General features: G+C 42.1%; 1 protein-coding gene across 9 annotated transcripts in view; it reads left to right on the top strand.

Moving 5' to 3' along the window:
* The window catches only part of RIPOR2 (RHO family interacting cell polarization regulator 2), a 445,875-nt gene that overhangs the window by 316,510 nt on the left and 113,985 nt on the right, over positions 1-15,380 (top strand). For 5 of the 9 annotated variants that reach the window (XM_069219864.1, XM_069219860.1, XM_069219866.1 and 2 more), the window contains 2 exons: positions 4,240-4,427; positions 5,543-5,711. In XM_069219864.1, the coding sequence (XP_069075965.1) occupies positions 4,240-4,427; positions 5,543-5,711 (357 nt within the window). Of the gene's footprint in view, positions 1-4,239; positions 4,428-4,712; positions 4,802-5,542; positions 5,712-15,380 lie in introns of all 9 variants that reach the window. The other 4 variants (XM_069219867.1, XM_069219863.1, XM_069219865.1 and 1 more) reach the window with 1 other exon arrangement.

The raw sequence follows: 15,380 nt of genomic DNA, 5'->3' as shown, positions 1-15,380 counted from the left end.
ACAGCCAGAGTGCGGGTGAATGGTCTGGTTTCTGCACCGTTCCCTGTTTTGCGTGGTACTAGGCAGGGTTGTCCTCTCTCCCCGCTGCTATTTGCCATTGCTATGGAGCCGCTGGCAGCGAGGATTAGGCAACATCATGCTGCAAGGGGTATAGGATTCAGCTCTAGAAATCTTCTAATATCACTATACGCGGACGATGTGACCCTTTATCTTACCAATCCTGCGGACAACTTGGATCCCATCCTGCGGGAATTTGTCCGCTTTGAGGGGTTCGCGGGCATCTCCATCAACTGGTCTAAATCGGTAATCTTTCCCGTCACGGACGGCACTGCGGAGGTGTGCTCTGAATACCCCCTGCGCTGGGAGGCGGAAAAAGTCAAATATCTGGGGATTTGGATAAGCCGGGACCTTCAGGAGATTTGGGGCCTTAACTTTGGTAGGGCTATGATGTGGCTGAGCGAGAAAGTGAAATCGTGGACTTCCCTGCCCCCATCACTAACTGGGCGGATCGCGTTGACAGAAATGATAGTGTTACCCAAATTCCTTTATCTATTCGTAAATATACCTATACCGCTTGCAGCACACTTCTTTGCCACGCTGAGGTCATACCTGGTTGAGCTGGTGTGGGCGGGTGGACAGGCCAGGGTAGCGTGGGACACGCTGGCGCTGCCACTGCGACAGGGAGGTTTAGGTGCTCCAGATATAAAACGGTATGCCTTCTGTGCTCAGGCTCAGTTCCTACATTTTTGGACCCACCCTGTCCCTTTTCAGCCTCACGTGGCGGTGGAGCGAGATATGGTGGCGCCCCTTCCACTTGGAGTGGCGATATGCGCTAAGGCAAGGCGTCCTAGAGAAGCTGTAGATACGGCTAGGATGCTGCAATGGGTATGGGAGGAGTTGCGTAGGAGAGCCGGGGTCCCGCTGTTATATGCCCCATCGCTGCCCCTGATGCTTAACCCGATGCTACCTTGTGTGGCTGATGGAATAGCTGGTCACTTGATTGATAAGATGAATCTCCGCACCCTTGCTGACCTTTTTCCCAATGGCAAGTTTATGCCTCCCCCAGCGCCGGAGGAGGGAGGTGCGGTGCCCTTTTCCTAATTATTTCTCTACCATAAACTACGTGCGGCGTGCCGGACACTGTGCGAGGGGTTCCCCGACTCGCCGCCGATCTTTACAGCTTTGGAGGCGGTGGTGGGTTCCCCTTCTCCTCGAAAGCTAGTAACTCGTATTTATCGCCATATGCAAAACATGACACCAGAGGTGGCGCCTAAATCTATGCTGTATTGGAACGAGGAGCTGCAGCCTGAGATTTCTGGGGAACAGTGGGAGTTCTGCTGTGGGCAGCTTGCTGAGCTTTCGCCAAATTACAAGCTGCGTTTAATACATTTTAAATACCTACATAGGTTCTACAGAACCCCCATCAGCCTGAAAAGAATGGGGCTTAGGGAGACGGATGAATGTTGGCGATGTGGGTCGGCCTTGGCCTCTTTTCTACATATAGCGTGGTCCTGCCCGAGATTGAAGGATTATTGGTCTCAGGTTTTTGTATCGGTAAACCAGATAGTGGGCCGCTCGGACGCCCCTTCCCCTCTGCTTGGGCTATTAGGATATGTCAGGGACACTCCGCCAGCAATACGCAGGCTGCATGCATTACTTTTACTGTTTGCTAAGAGACGGGTGGCGATCCACTGGGGTAGGCGGAGGGTGCCCGCGGTGAGGGATTGGCTGGCAGATGTAACTTACGGGCATACACAGCTAACAACATTCTGCGAGTTAATGCCGGCTGCGTCTAGACCCCGCGACATCTGGGATCCATTTGTGAGCTGGGCCTGGGGACAACAGAGCCAGGAATATGAAGGAGATGTCGTGAGTGAATGATCCCTGGGAGGGGGGTGTCGGGGGGACTACATCGCACTCTTCGCTTCTCACATCATGGAGGAAATGCCTTTAACACTAGCATGACCCTGACCGATACCCCTGTTTTATTTCGCGGCCGCCCTCCCTAAACGCTAAGGTAGAGTGTTGTGACCCTTTTGAGCCCCTGTACCCTGTCTAGGTGCTTGTATTCTCTATTGATATGACATGTTGACTATTGCAATATGTTCCTCTTTGTAAGACACCTAATTGCATACTATATGAAACACATTAACGATGATAACTGGCAAGTTTGTTTGTTGTATTTGCTATAACGTAAAATGCTCAATAAAAAAAAAAACAAAAAAAAAACAATCTCTCTTTATTGCTTCCCTGGTGGCTAAATCTTTACTTCTACAAAATTGGAAATCAGCAGAGGTACCTTCGTTCGAATCCTGGTTGTATAAAATGGGGAAAGTTAAATCTAGAGAAAAGCTGTACGCACAAACAGTGAGGGCAATAAAAGAATATCAATCCATCTGGGAATACGACCTCAAGTAATTTTAGCAAGGGTAGCCATACGGGATCAAAACATTAGGGGGAGCGGAGGTGGATTGACAAATCCAGATCGATAGTGCACTGATTATTATTATGTAATATGTGGATTTATGATGTATGGTGATTATTCTTTCTACATGAACAATGAAATATATATATATTTTTTAAAAGATCACAAGCACCAGCCATAGGTTGGGGACAATTGTATTGCTGTCATATGGTTGGCGGTGCAGTCCTTCAGTTTTCCCCATTAACCTGCCTCTTTTGCTCACTCATCTTTCTGTCTGTGGTCAGCAAGTACCATGCTCTTGTGGGAAGCATGAATCAAGCTGTCTGTTTATTCTTGCTGTTCCAGCCCACTGTTTGCAAGCACCATCTCTACTTCTTTGCCCCAGCATTCACAGATACCTAATCTGTAGGCACACAGTTTTCTGTGGACATTTGAATTACCTACTTCTACTTCTGCTGTCCCTCAGCATGTAGCTAACGGAAAGCGTTTTTGTTTAGCTGTGTGTTTGAAAGTGCAAGCCCGGTGATACCCCTTGGCAGGTCTTTCTCTACACTTAAGTTCTTATTTCCCCTGCACCTCTCCCTCCTTCTAGCCCTCCTTTCCAGACCCGCTACAGTGGTGTTGTCTCAGTCACTGGACAATGACCTGGAGAAGGGGAGATGCAAGGGAGATGCTGCATGGTGAACATTGCTGCAGCAAACCACACAGGGGCCTGTTCTTGATTTTCCGGGCAGCAATATTGAGTGCACAAAGGTGCCAACTTCTGCTTCCTCTGGACAGGACTTCCCTTCTGTCAACCTTGAGTGTTTCAGTACTGGAGTATGGGTTTGGAGGTATATTTCAAATAGAACACAGAGAAAAATGGCTGTGATCATTTGTGTAATGTAGCCTGTCTCAAAGTTACATCACCAAATCAAAACAATAAACACTACTTATGCTTGGAATAAAGTGCAACCTGAAGAGCCAGCAGTGAGAGGCAGGCAAAGGGCAACACAAAAAATCAGCAGTTACACAGAGGCTCATCAGGAATTCGGCCAAAGTAAATGCTGTATGTTGTAAAGAGGCACGGATTTTGTTAGATTTGAGACCAAAACTGATAGTAATTTACAGCTAGACAGGGAGGACAGACATTAGGTATGTAGAATCACTAATCAAAGCTGGGTTACGAGCTACAGAACCAAGTTTCACAGACTACATTGGGAGAAATAACTGCAAAGTGAAGCGAAAGAGAATACAAGATTACCTAGGAACTTGAAGAATTGAGTAACGCTCCTTGATTGTTCAAGGAATGAGCAAAAACAGGTAATGCCCAGCTGGTATTTGGAGCTGCTGTAAACAGTTAATACCCAGCTGGTAGAAAGAACAGGCAGAGTGAGAGTGGCACAAGAAACTAGCAATTCCTTTCTAACCCAGCAGCGTAGAAATAGCTAGCAAACAGCTCTGGTGATCTCTGGATTTTTACACTAGAAATCACAGAAGTAAGAAGGCAGTAACATTCTAGGATAGGCCAAGGGATTCTACAGTCACACAGTTTGGAAGGAACACAATACAAAGATTTAGTTAGCCTAAGTACCCAACTCACGATCCAGCCCATTTATGACTATGTAGCTCATTCCTGTCCTTGAGCAACATTGTTCCCATAACACACTTGTAGCTGAACAGCCACTACGAGTATCCAAGTATTCTATTACACAACCACTTATTTTAAAACTCTGCTCATGTTTGTCCATGCCTGCATGTATAATTATGCTCTAACCTCTCATTCAATATATGAAAATGTCCATGATCTTCATTGGTTTGTTCTGCCTTTGCAGTGCAAGCCAGCCATAAACCAAAGCAGGTCTTCCAGTATAAGCCTCACTGTTGAGAGTGCTTTGGAAAGCTTTGATTTCCTGAACACCTCTGACTTTGACGAGGATGATGTAGACGATGATGCTGAGGGGGTTTGTAATAGCGGAGGAGCCGACTCGGTCTTCTCAGACACGGAAACTGAGAAGAGCAGGTAGGTCAGAAGTTGAGACCAAGTCTGCAGTGCTAGTGTTGATGGCAACGGACCCTGGTGCACACTGTGTTCAAGGAAGAGAGAGTCTTGGTTTCAATTTATTTCCCATACATTACGGACAGCATCGCTTAAAGTAAATCTGGTATGTCTCTTTAAGGAATGGGTCACTTTGTAAAATCTAAGAGTGCAAACCCCTTTCACAGGAACTCTTCCTTGACATGTTTGGACCTGGTTTTGGTGCAGTTACTAATGTCTTTTGTGTTTTTTCCTGTCTTTTCTCTCCAGCGCAGTGAGTCTATGCAGTGGATTAAGAGTGTCAATAACAATAACAGAGTGGCAGATTTAAGCAGCATGGTGCATGTTTCCTTTGGAATGTAAGAGGGATGAGTGGTATTTTGTTCTATGTTTTATGTGCCCAGCTGGTCTTATGTCATTGTCATTGATCGTCGTCGTTCTGTCTGATTGTCACCTGTCACTCCATACTCAATAACTTCTCTTCCTCATTATACCTCTGGGCGTATTTTTACTCACATAATATATGAAATAATTTGGCCCAGAGTACAAATATAACAGAATTGAGTTGTGTTAATTCTTCAGTTGATACTTCACTAGAGTAAGTTTCTTAAAAGCAGGCCTTCTTAGAGTGAATTCCAAAACAATATTCTGGTGTGAACATAACAGTAGTAATAATAATAAAACAATGACAATAAATAACAATAACACCCTCTAATGCAAAGACCCCTCACATAATGTCTTAATTCATAAGCTGTCTCACAGACTCTACCGTCACATACATCCCCCATTACATGCAAAACTGTAGAATGATATAATTTCTGAGTTATTGGTGACAATGATCTAGTAATTTCACTTGCAGATTTGTCATCATGTGCATCACCAAATTCTTGGGAATCCCTAAACATATGTAGTTATAAGTGTGAAAAGTATTCTATTGGGGAAAAAATGAAACAGAAAACATTGCATAGAGGAATTTGCAAACTATCAACACTTTCTTGCGGGAGCTCTGCCTATAGAATGCATTGCATCTGCTATTTTATGTGCATACCGTTCAAAACAAAAAATGCAAATTATCCAACTGTTTTGTTTTATTTTCGCAGCTATAAATCAGAACACCCAGATGCCCGAGGGCACCTTAGTGAGGCCCTGACAGAGGACACAGGAGTTGGCACGAGTGTTGCTGGTAGTCCCTTACCTTTAACTACAGGCAATGAAAGTCTTGACATTACCCTGATTCGGCACCTGCAGTACTGCACCCAACTAATTCAGGTATGATTTACCAAAATCTAAAGTTTGTAAAGTTAAACCTGCTTGCAGAAGTATTCCAGTGGTGCAAACTGTCTGTGACAGATCTATACCCTGCATAAAAGAAGCAAAGGGAAAAACACAGGCTTTGGCCAAAATCTTATTTTTGTGTTCCTCGTTGTTTAAGCAGGAAAATGGTGCCTGGTTGTGTAAAGAGGCACACTCCAATTGATATATATTTATTCAGAGCTTAAGTTGATACATGCGACCCCTAGCAGGAACAGCTCAGACTGTAATCATAACAATTCTAGAATCTTGTTCACAGAACACTAAGAATAGCATAGAAAACAAGCACATGCCAAACCAGGAGAGCAAAGCATTAAATAACCATTACACAACACATCTCGCATTCCAAACAAAGAACACAATCATTTAAGAAAGACAAATAGAATTCCACCATGTGGCTATTGTATTAACTAAGCAAACATCTAAAGACAGTTTATGCTCAGCCATAACCTTACAATGTCTTGTGTTTTCTTCTAACACAAGATTGGGTTTCAACCACCTCACTTTCTCCAGAATTTATGGGAATATCCCATGTTTCAGTTTATGACACATGGGTACCTTTCTCACATTCTACCACTTTCCATCTTCCAGAATTAACACATTATTATTAGCTTCCCACTCCTCATTGGGACTTGATCATTTAGAATTATACTTCTTATGATTACCTCCAACACACACTCTCACCCAAACCCAATCCTCTTTCTTAAACCTCTTTTGATCCATCCTTATTTTATCATTATTCCTCTCTGTATATCGAGCTTGATAATTACACACTCCGTCATCCAGAACTTGCCTATCCACCACAGCACGTGATGTCCTCTACAGCCAAGCAGGAACCACAGTGGTGCATGCCACCCTTCCCTTTAGTATGTGATTTTCCATGTAACTGAGTGTGGTATGGTTCTATAGCTCCATAACATATTCTTCACTTCTTGTTTATAATTCAATCCCACACACAGGCTAATTGAGTACACTGTCCAACACACAATTGAACCTTTCTAACAAACATTCTCACATGGATGATAAATTGCAGTTTTGTAATGCTCATTGCCTTTCTTTTTTAGAAAGGATTAAAATTCCTTAGAAACAAACTGTGGTCCGTTATCATAAAACAACTACCTCTGGACATCGTTCTCTTCTAAAAAAAAAACACTCCTCACAAAGAGCTCTGACTACTTTCAGAAAAGTCACTCCCAACCCTTTAGAAAATTAATCCAGTAACACAATGGCATGCCTGCCGTTAAGACCAAGAGAGTCAAATAGACCACATATATCAATAGTGATTTTCTCCCATGACGTTTTTGAAATGCCCTGAGTACAGAAGGAATTTCCGACAACGTATAATCCTGTGCAAGCCTCTCGAACTCTTGGTCCATACCAGATCACCAGAAATCAATGCATGCTTTTCTTTTCATAGCTGACATCCCACTTTGCAGTATATGCAGTAAAGCAAACAATCATTGGTTCTGACTGACTGAGACAACCAATGTGTCACATCTTCTGATAATACCATACAGCACTGATAACTTCTTCCAAATTGATATAACTCACTTAAACTTTCTCTCTCATCATAATTCATGACAAACAATCATGCTAATTTGCCCATTATCAGTTGTAGTGTTCTTTATCCTTTAACAATGCTTTCCTCCATTTGTCCTCCCATGTAGCTTTCTAGCAAGAATCTTTTACCTTAGACAACATCCATTCTTCATCTTCTACATATGTATCATTAATCAAAGGCTGCTTTGATAAACAATCAGCATTGATGTTCTTGGTTCCTAGAAAGTACTTTATGGTGAACATCAATTCTAGTAGTTGATACAGACATTTGGCTATGCGTAGGACTGCTTTAAGTGCCCCTTTTGTAGTAAATAAATCTATCAGTGGTCTGTGGTTTGTTCTGAATCAAAATAAGTCCACAAACTTCTGTCCTTAAGTGTTGTACAACCCACCAACATGCTAAGACCTCTCAGTGGTGGAGTAAGTGCTTTCTGCTCCCATCAATGTGTATGGCACAAATGCCACCACTCTTTCACGTCCTTCAGACATCTGCATCAGTACAGCTCCTAGACCATACTTACTTGCATCAGCAAGTAATTGTGATCAAAAGCCTTCAGCACCATAGCTTTGGCAGTTGATTTCCTCACCATGTCAAATGGTTGTTGACAAGCAGTGGTCCTCTGATACTTTACACTCGTTTTCATTAAGAAACGTAAAACATGCACTTTGTCAGAAAAGTCCTCAATGAACTTTGAGTAATATACTTTGCTAGCCCTAAAATGATTGTAAGTGCTCCTTGTTCTTAGGTAGGTATGCCTTTTCAGTAGTTTCCACTTATTTCAACTTGGGGTTCACTACTTGCCTTGACAATTATCCACTCCAGTGGTAAGCCTAGCCTGCTCTAACTTCTCAATACTAATTCCAAAGGCATATTATGTTGTTTCTTAGCCATACCCTACACCACTGTGTCATCTTGGTAAACCAATACATTGGACAAACCATGTAACACTCCTTGAATTATTCTTTAAAAAATGTAGGACCCCAAAGCAAATGCAAATGGCATCTGCATCAATTGATATGCACCATCAGGAGTAATGAAAGACGTTAAACTTTTTGAGTCCAGATTTAGTTGCACTTGATGGTATGCTCTAGAGTAACCTAAGGTGGTAAGACAACTAGCACCTCTTACATTTACCAACATTTCGTTAATGTGGGGCATGTGGGAAAGAAATTACAGTCAACCTATATGCTATCATTCAAGTCCCTAAAGTCCACACACATGTGCACCTTTCCATTGACCTTCTTGGCTTACACAATCAGACTGAGCCACTCTGAAGATTCCATAGCCTCAATGATGTCTGACTAACTCAAACAATCTAGCTCATCACTTAGTTGACCTCACAGGGGTAACAGGACATTGCAAATTTAATGCACTGTGGCATGACTCCCTTTTTTAAAACAACATGATGTTTGAATCTTTGCAAACTTCCTTGATTTGTGGCAAATAATTTAGGACTTTTCAAACTTCACCTTCCCACCTCATTTGTGTAGTAGCATACAACTTATCATGATGGTTGGTAACCAGAACAATACCCAGTGCACGCTGTTCTTCCCATCGAAACAAGATTTTACCTCATTACACAACATACACCTTTCCAGAAGCCTATACTAACCCAGCTTTGAAATACCCAATGACTGGCTATTTGACCCCACTATACCTTTTTGGTACCACATCAGTGGGAATCAACTCACAATCCTTCAGAGCTTCCCACACAGATCTGTAAATAACGTACAGGGACAACACAGAACCGCAGCACTTTAAGTATGCATTTAGGTGGGTGATAAGCTACACCCTGAGCATTCCCCTCACAATCTTGATTCTACACCCCCCCAAAATCTCTACCTCATCATCATGTCGACATTGTCATCCATACCCACATTCGTCTGTTCTTTAACCCAATTTACTCCACGTTTCCTATCATCAGCTCCATCTATTTTATGTAGCCTGACGAAATGTCACAATTTTTTACATTTGTAACACCTACCCTTGATAGCAGGGCATGCATTGGGCCCTGCCAAAGGCTTCATACTTCCACATCTGTAACATTGTTGTTTCTTTGTAACAGCTTGTATTGCTGCTGATGCCAAATCCTTACCTACTGTTGCTTTGTCCTTTTTAGGAGCATGATTGTGCAGACCTCTAAAATCTTTGTCATTTTATTCTCACTTTTCTTTGTTCTGGCTATTGTTAAGTTCCTTAACATAACAGGAATTATTTTCTGTGCAGTGTGCAATACTGATAGTTTTTCTAAAGAAGTATATTTTAATTCTAACAATCTTCTTGAATTTTCAGGTTGCTTGTACTGTTTGATCTCTAATGAGCTCCTCATGTAGATCCCTAAGCATGCAAGAACCTGCTTATGTTCTCAATTACGCCATATATTGCTGTATGGTGTCTCCCTGTAATTGAGCACATGAAAATATAATTCTGCCTCTCCACCACAAACACCTAAATTGTGTTTCAGCATTGCAAGTTCCCACTTAGCTATGATTACGTCTCTAGTCAAAACCTCCAGGTAAGTTTCAAAAGACTCCCTCCAATCCTCTCAAGTCATGACTAAAAGTCTAGGCCTGTGCAAAAACATGAGGGGAGCTGATATAACTTTGACAGACATGTCTTTGTTTTTTTTAATCAAATATGGTGTTCACTGTCATCTTTAATGGGAAACAATAAAACTAGTCACTTTGGTCATCTCATAGATAGCAACAGATAGTACAAGATGCAGCCATCATGGTTGGATGTGTTGTCTATGTTGTGCCAGGTGAGACGTTGGACAGACTTCCTTACAGGCTTTACAATCCCAAACAGACATGCACTGTGTAGACCAACTATTTACGTTTCTCCTTTGTAATTGCAGTAGATATATTCACAGACACTTCTTGAGTGAATATTTGCAATCCACTCCTCTTTTTATGTTCCTGGGAAAGAGCCTTTCATTTTCACGACGCAACTAATTACATTTTGTTGCATCAGTAGGCTCCTGGAGCAAAAAAGCCAACCCTGAACAAGGTTTCAACCTCCAATAGCACATAGGAGTAGAATCATCGCCCAATCAGAAGTCTTCTTTAGGGTCGAGCCTGCGTCGCATGCACTCGCACATGCGTATCGCTAGCGAGACGCTTTAGGTATTAGAAAAGGGCTCGGAGCCCCATCGACGTCACATCAGTGTCTTTCATTGGCAAGTTGGCTTGCCTGTTAGAATCCGCTTACTTTGATTAGTGGAAGGCACGCATACGTCATGCCTTTCCGGTGGTTAGCCCTCCTCGAGCGCAGCGACCAAGTACAGAAAACATGCGAGGCTCGCTGAGTTTGTGGACTATTTTTTCTCTATTTTCGCAGCACGATCTCGCTGGGCAGAAGTCGAGCGATTCGCATACTATCAACCTTGTTACACAGTTAATTGCACTTTTGCCGGTTACGTTCATAATTGCACTTTTGCCAATAGGTATTATTACGTGTGAACTGTAGCAGCGCGATCGCGCTGTTTTTTTCTTTTAATGCTTGAAAAATCCGGTTGGGAGTTTACAACTGTGAACAGCTGCAACTCCGACAAATGCGAGACCCTAGTGCATTGCAAATGCTTGTTTTAATGTTGTTAATCCTTCACTTTAAAATTGAGTTGACAGGTTGCATTAGTTTGTCTGCTTCCCAGCCCGAGGCAAAACACCTGTTGTGAGAATATACAGTTGCATGCAACACAGTTCCAGAATGCAGGGAAGAACTGCGCTGGATTCCTTACTTCAAATGGTGAGTAAGAAGAAACACACCCCACTTTGCGAGGAGCGACGCAGCCGAAGGCTCTTTATCTTGACACTGTACAACATTCAGCTTCTGGTTGAATGAAGGCACGTGCACTGCCCTCCCTACCGAAACTCAAGAATATAAAAGGGGTAGTTTGCGGACTCCACACCTGCCACGCAGATCTGCACGTAGAAATTGTATAAAGCAAAAAAAAAACAAATAAAGGCTTTTCGCTTCTTCCTTCCGAACTCGGAAACAGCCGCAGTCATGTCAAAGACTAGCACATCAGAGTGAAGCTAATGATTAGTAATGCCTGCCTATCATCACCGATTGGCCGTTATCCACACACTGGAAAATCCGCAGGGGTCAGCACAATAGCTACTCGGAAATAATAGGCCCCTTGGGCATCTTCACTGTACCCCATCCTCGTTGCCAGTTTTGTGAAGAGTCACACTTCAGTTGATATATTTTTAGAGTTATTAAGAGCTTAAGTAGATACTTAGGACCCTTGGCAGACACAGCCCACATTCTAACCATAACAATTCTATAATTTGGTTTACAGAACAGTAAGGATTGCATAATAAACAAGCACGTCAAATCACAAGAGCAAACCATTAAAAATCCAATACACAACACCTAGTGCATGAATTAACCTGTAAATAATTATTTTGCAGGAGACTCCATGGCAAATTGGACCGGCAAAACAACACTCAGAGAAATAAGTACTTTCATGTCTTTACAGTTGTCTTGGGAAGTGCAGTCACAGGATTGACATAAACATTGTCAGAGGACCAGTCTAAAATTTCTTTTGAATCTCCTTTCCACCAAAGTCTGTTCTCATTCATCACTGTTTTTGAAGAGCACTCCTAAGGTGTTATTTAAATGTCAAGTGCACAGTTTCTGTAAACTGAATAAACAGCCACATGCGAGCTACTCCTTTGCAGGAGCCCCAGCCCTAAAGATAATAATTGCTGTCTTTTAAACTTTATAAGGCAGCGCAAAAACAGTATTACAAGAGGGTCCATGAGCGCCCATCCTTACTGCTCAAAATGTGCATTGGTGCATAGACAGACACAATTTGCCATTGCAAAGCACACATACTAACGTGCTTGATGTAAGCCCCTTGTCCTTAGCAGATTCACAAACTGCACTTTTGAGTACGTTTACAATGTTGGGTAAGTTTACTACTTTTAAATTATTTAAAATAACTAAAAATATTAAATATAGATTCATAATTAGAATTATTATTTAATTATAGAATATTCAATAGCCTATTCTTGTGGGGGATATTAAGGATAAGACACTTGAAGGTGAGCTGAGTTACTTTATTGCTAAGACAACTATCATAGCCAACCCTCTGACAGTCAGTTACCAACTACCGACTTCGGAACGCCCACCCAACTCCAAGGAACATACAAAACACTGTACCCACTCAACATTCCTAGAATGGACTCACCTCATAACATATCCCCGTCTCTTACAAAACAAACAAATAAAATTACAGATGCAAATGCTGACAATACCATTAAGAACAAAACTACAATAGCGTCTATAATAATAATAAAATATAATAAAATTATATGCATTTAAGTATTGCCATATATTTTTTCCAACAATCAGGCAACAGGTGGTCTTCGTTATCCAACACTTCTTGGTAACACTTCACCTTGACTAGGTGCCCCTGGGATCCCATAGCCACAATCGCCTCTCTCACGCAGCAATGTGTCCAAATGTGCAGGTGACCTCAGTTCCTCATCTGACATCAGCATGAAGCCACTGCATTCTTGCCTTCCTTCACTCACTCCACAATCACTACCTTTCTGGTACATAGCTACCCTCCTATTGTTTCAAGTTTCTCCATTCTCCAGAACCACTGAGTAGCGCCGAAAATGCTTCATCTGGTTGGGACCCTTGAACTTCGACAAACCTCTTCTAAGTTGCCTGCTTTTTACCTTTACCCAATCACCTTCCTTAGTAGCTACCCCCTACCGCAGTTTACTCCTTTCTTTCTTTCATCCTTTTCAACTCCACCTTCCACCCATTGCCTCATCCACGATGGCACCCACTTTGTTCCTGGAAGTCTGCCTTGTGTCATTTCAAATGGGGTTTTACCAGTGGCTTCATATTCACTAGTGCAATTAGCCCAAACCATTTCCATAACCATTTTCTGCACATTCTGTCTACTCGTCCCTGCTGTCTGAATGGTACCTGTGATCATCCTGTTCACTTGCTCTGCAATGCCGTAGGCTTGGAGATTGTACAAGAATGTACGGTTATGTTGTACTCACAGAATTTTAATAAACTACATCTCATTAGACATTAATTGAGTACCATTGACTGTTATGATTACAGAGGGAAGCCCGGTCATCGTTAAAGACCTCTCTCAACAGAACAGTGGTTGCCCTGGTGGTAATGTCCTTCATGAACTTGAACCAACCACTTTTTGTGGACATCCATTATCACCAATGAAAATCTCATATTGTTTCTTGCATGGGCCCATTAATGTCCAGACTTAAGGTGTGCCATGGTTTACCCAGATCCAGACTAGATCCAAATCAGATTTCACACCAACCCCTAACCTCTTCACCACCACACCACACACTTCAACCCACTTGTCAACTTGATCATCCATTCATGCGCAACCATTAGCAATTTTGATGTCAAACCTTTTGGTGGAACAACTTTTTCTCCCCACATCATTACTCTCTCTCCACACACCAACAACTCATCCAATACCATAAGATACAGCCTAAGGGAAGGTGAAACAGTACTTTCTCTCCTGCCACCTAGAAAAATCAAGCGCTTTACTTCTTTCAGTGTCTGGGTCAGCTTCCATCTCTTTTATCCACTCATCCACAGATATTGCATGAGCTCAATATGCTTCCACCACATCATCCACTGAGGCAACTGCGCCTTCGCTTTCCTTTGCCAGAACTGTTGTCCCTCAACTTCACACCAATCCCTGGACAAACTTGACAAGCAATCTGCTTGACAATTCTTCCACCTTTGGATATATTCTAATGCATGGCAATACTCCTGGAGCCTGGCAGCCATCCTAGCTAACCTTGCATAATCTTTACCTGCTTCCCCAGGGAGTAGTAACACAAATTTCATTCCCCACAAGTAAGTTCTAAAGTACCACCTTTGACACCAATTCCTATGGGGGCCATTGAGGACAAGACACTTGAAGGTGAGTTGAGTTACTTAGCAGGCTTTATTTTGCATTCATCCACCTTCAAGGGAGAAACATTTGCATCCACGACTTATCATGGACTTGCGTATATAACTTTCTCTATGACACATATCGCAGTCGGATACTGATACATATCACATTTGGACATCCCCACATTGTGCACACTGGGATTACAGTGTGTTCTGGACTCTGCGCCCTCGAGGGTTGATTATGGGGAGACAACATATCTAGCCTTGAGAATGTCTATGTAACGAAACAAGTGTCAGCTGTTTTTTTCATCGGATTAGCTGTTCGTTGTACAGTTTCCTGAATCTTGGAAGAATTCAATTTCAGCACGTACACTGCTTTTGATTCTTCATTTCTGAATGGACTACCAGAATAAATTGTGGTGTGCCATGGTATTTTGAACATTGTATTATTACGTGTTGACTATTTCTGGTTGACAAGACCACACCCTGAGTGGCTGGGTGTAATACCAGCTTGGCACCCTCAGAAGGACTACCTGTGCGCTAATCTATTGTGGAAAAAACTTTTTTTTTTTTACTTTCTATACACATAAGAAGTGCGAACCATGTGCATAGCCACTGTTTGTATTTTATGACATGTTGGCCATGTGTAGTGTTGGACTTACTACAAAAGTGTTAGGTTACTCTAAAAGTGCAGTTTGTGAATACTGAAAAGTAGTAAACTCACTCAAAAGTATAAACTTGCTGAAAAAGTGTAAGTTACCTTTGTGAATCAGGCCCTACGTATCTTGATAACAACTCTCCTTTTCTTCTCCTAGTAACTCAATGTCTCAATTGTAATGTAACTTTATGCCCTTGATTTTGTTTCTGTTCATAATTTATTTGTGACCAGAAGGAGAAATTCCAATGTCTCACACCTTGTTGCTGTCAGGCCAATAGTCATCTTAAGAGTAGGTTAATATTGTGTTCCTTTGCACTCCAGTAATCTCCATAACCACTATCTTACAAAATGTCTTTTTTTTTATTTATTTTTACAACACTGGAGAGTGTTGAGGTTACTTCCCGAAAATTTAAAATCTGTCCAGGCTCTGTCTAAGATGAGGGAGAGTATTAAATTGAAGACTCAATGGCAGTTTTGGAAACTTGCAATGCAGAGTACAGATAAT

The sequence above is a fragment of the Pleurodeles waltl genome, chromosome 2_2 (genome assembly GCF_031143425.1).
Source record: "Pleurodeles waltl isolate 20211129_DDA chromosome 2_2, aPleWal1.hap1.20221129, whole genome shotgun sequence".
NCBI lineage: Eukaryota > Metazoa > Chordata > Amphibia > Caudata > Salamandridae > Pleurodeles > Pleurodeles waltl.
This window is presented reverse-complemented; position numbering and strand designations above follow the sequence as displayed.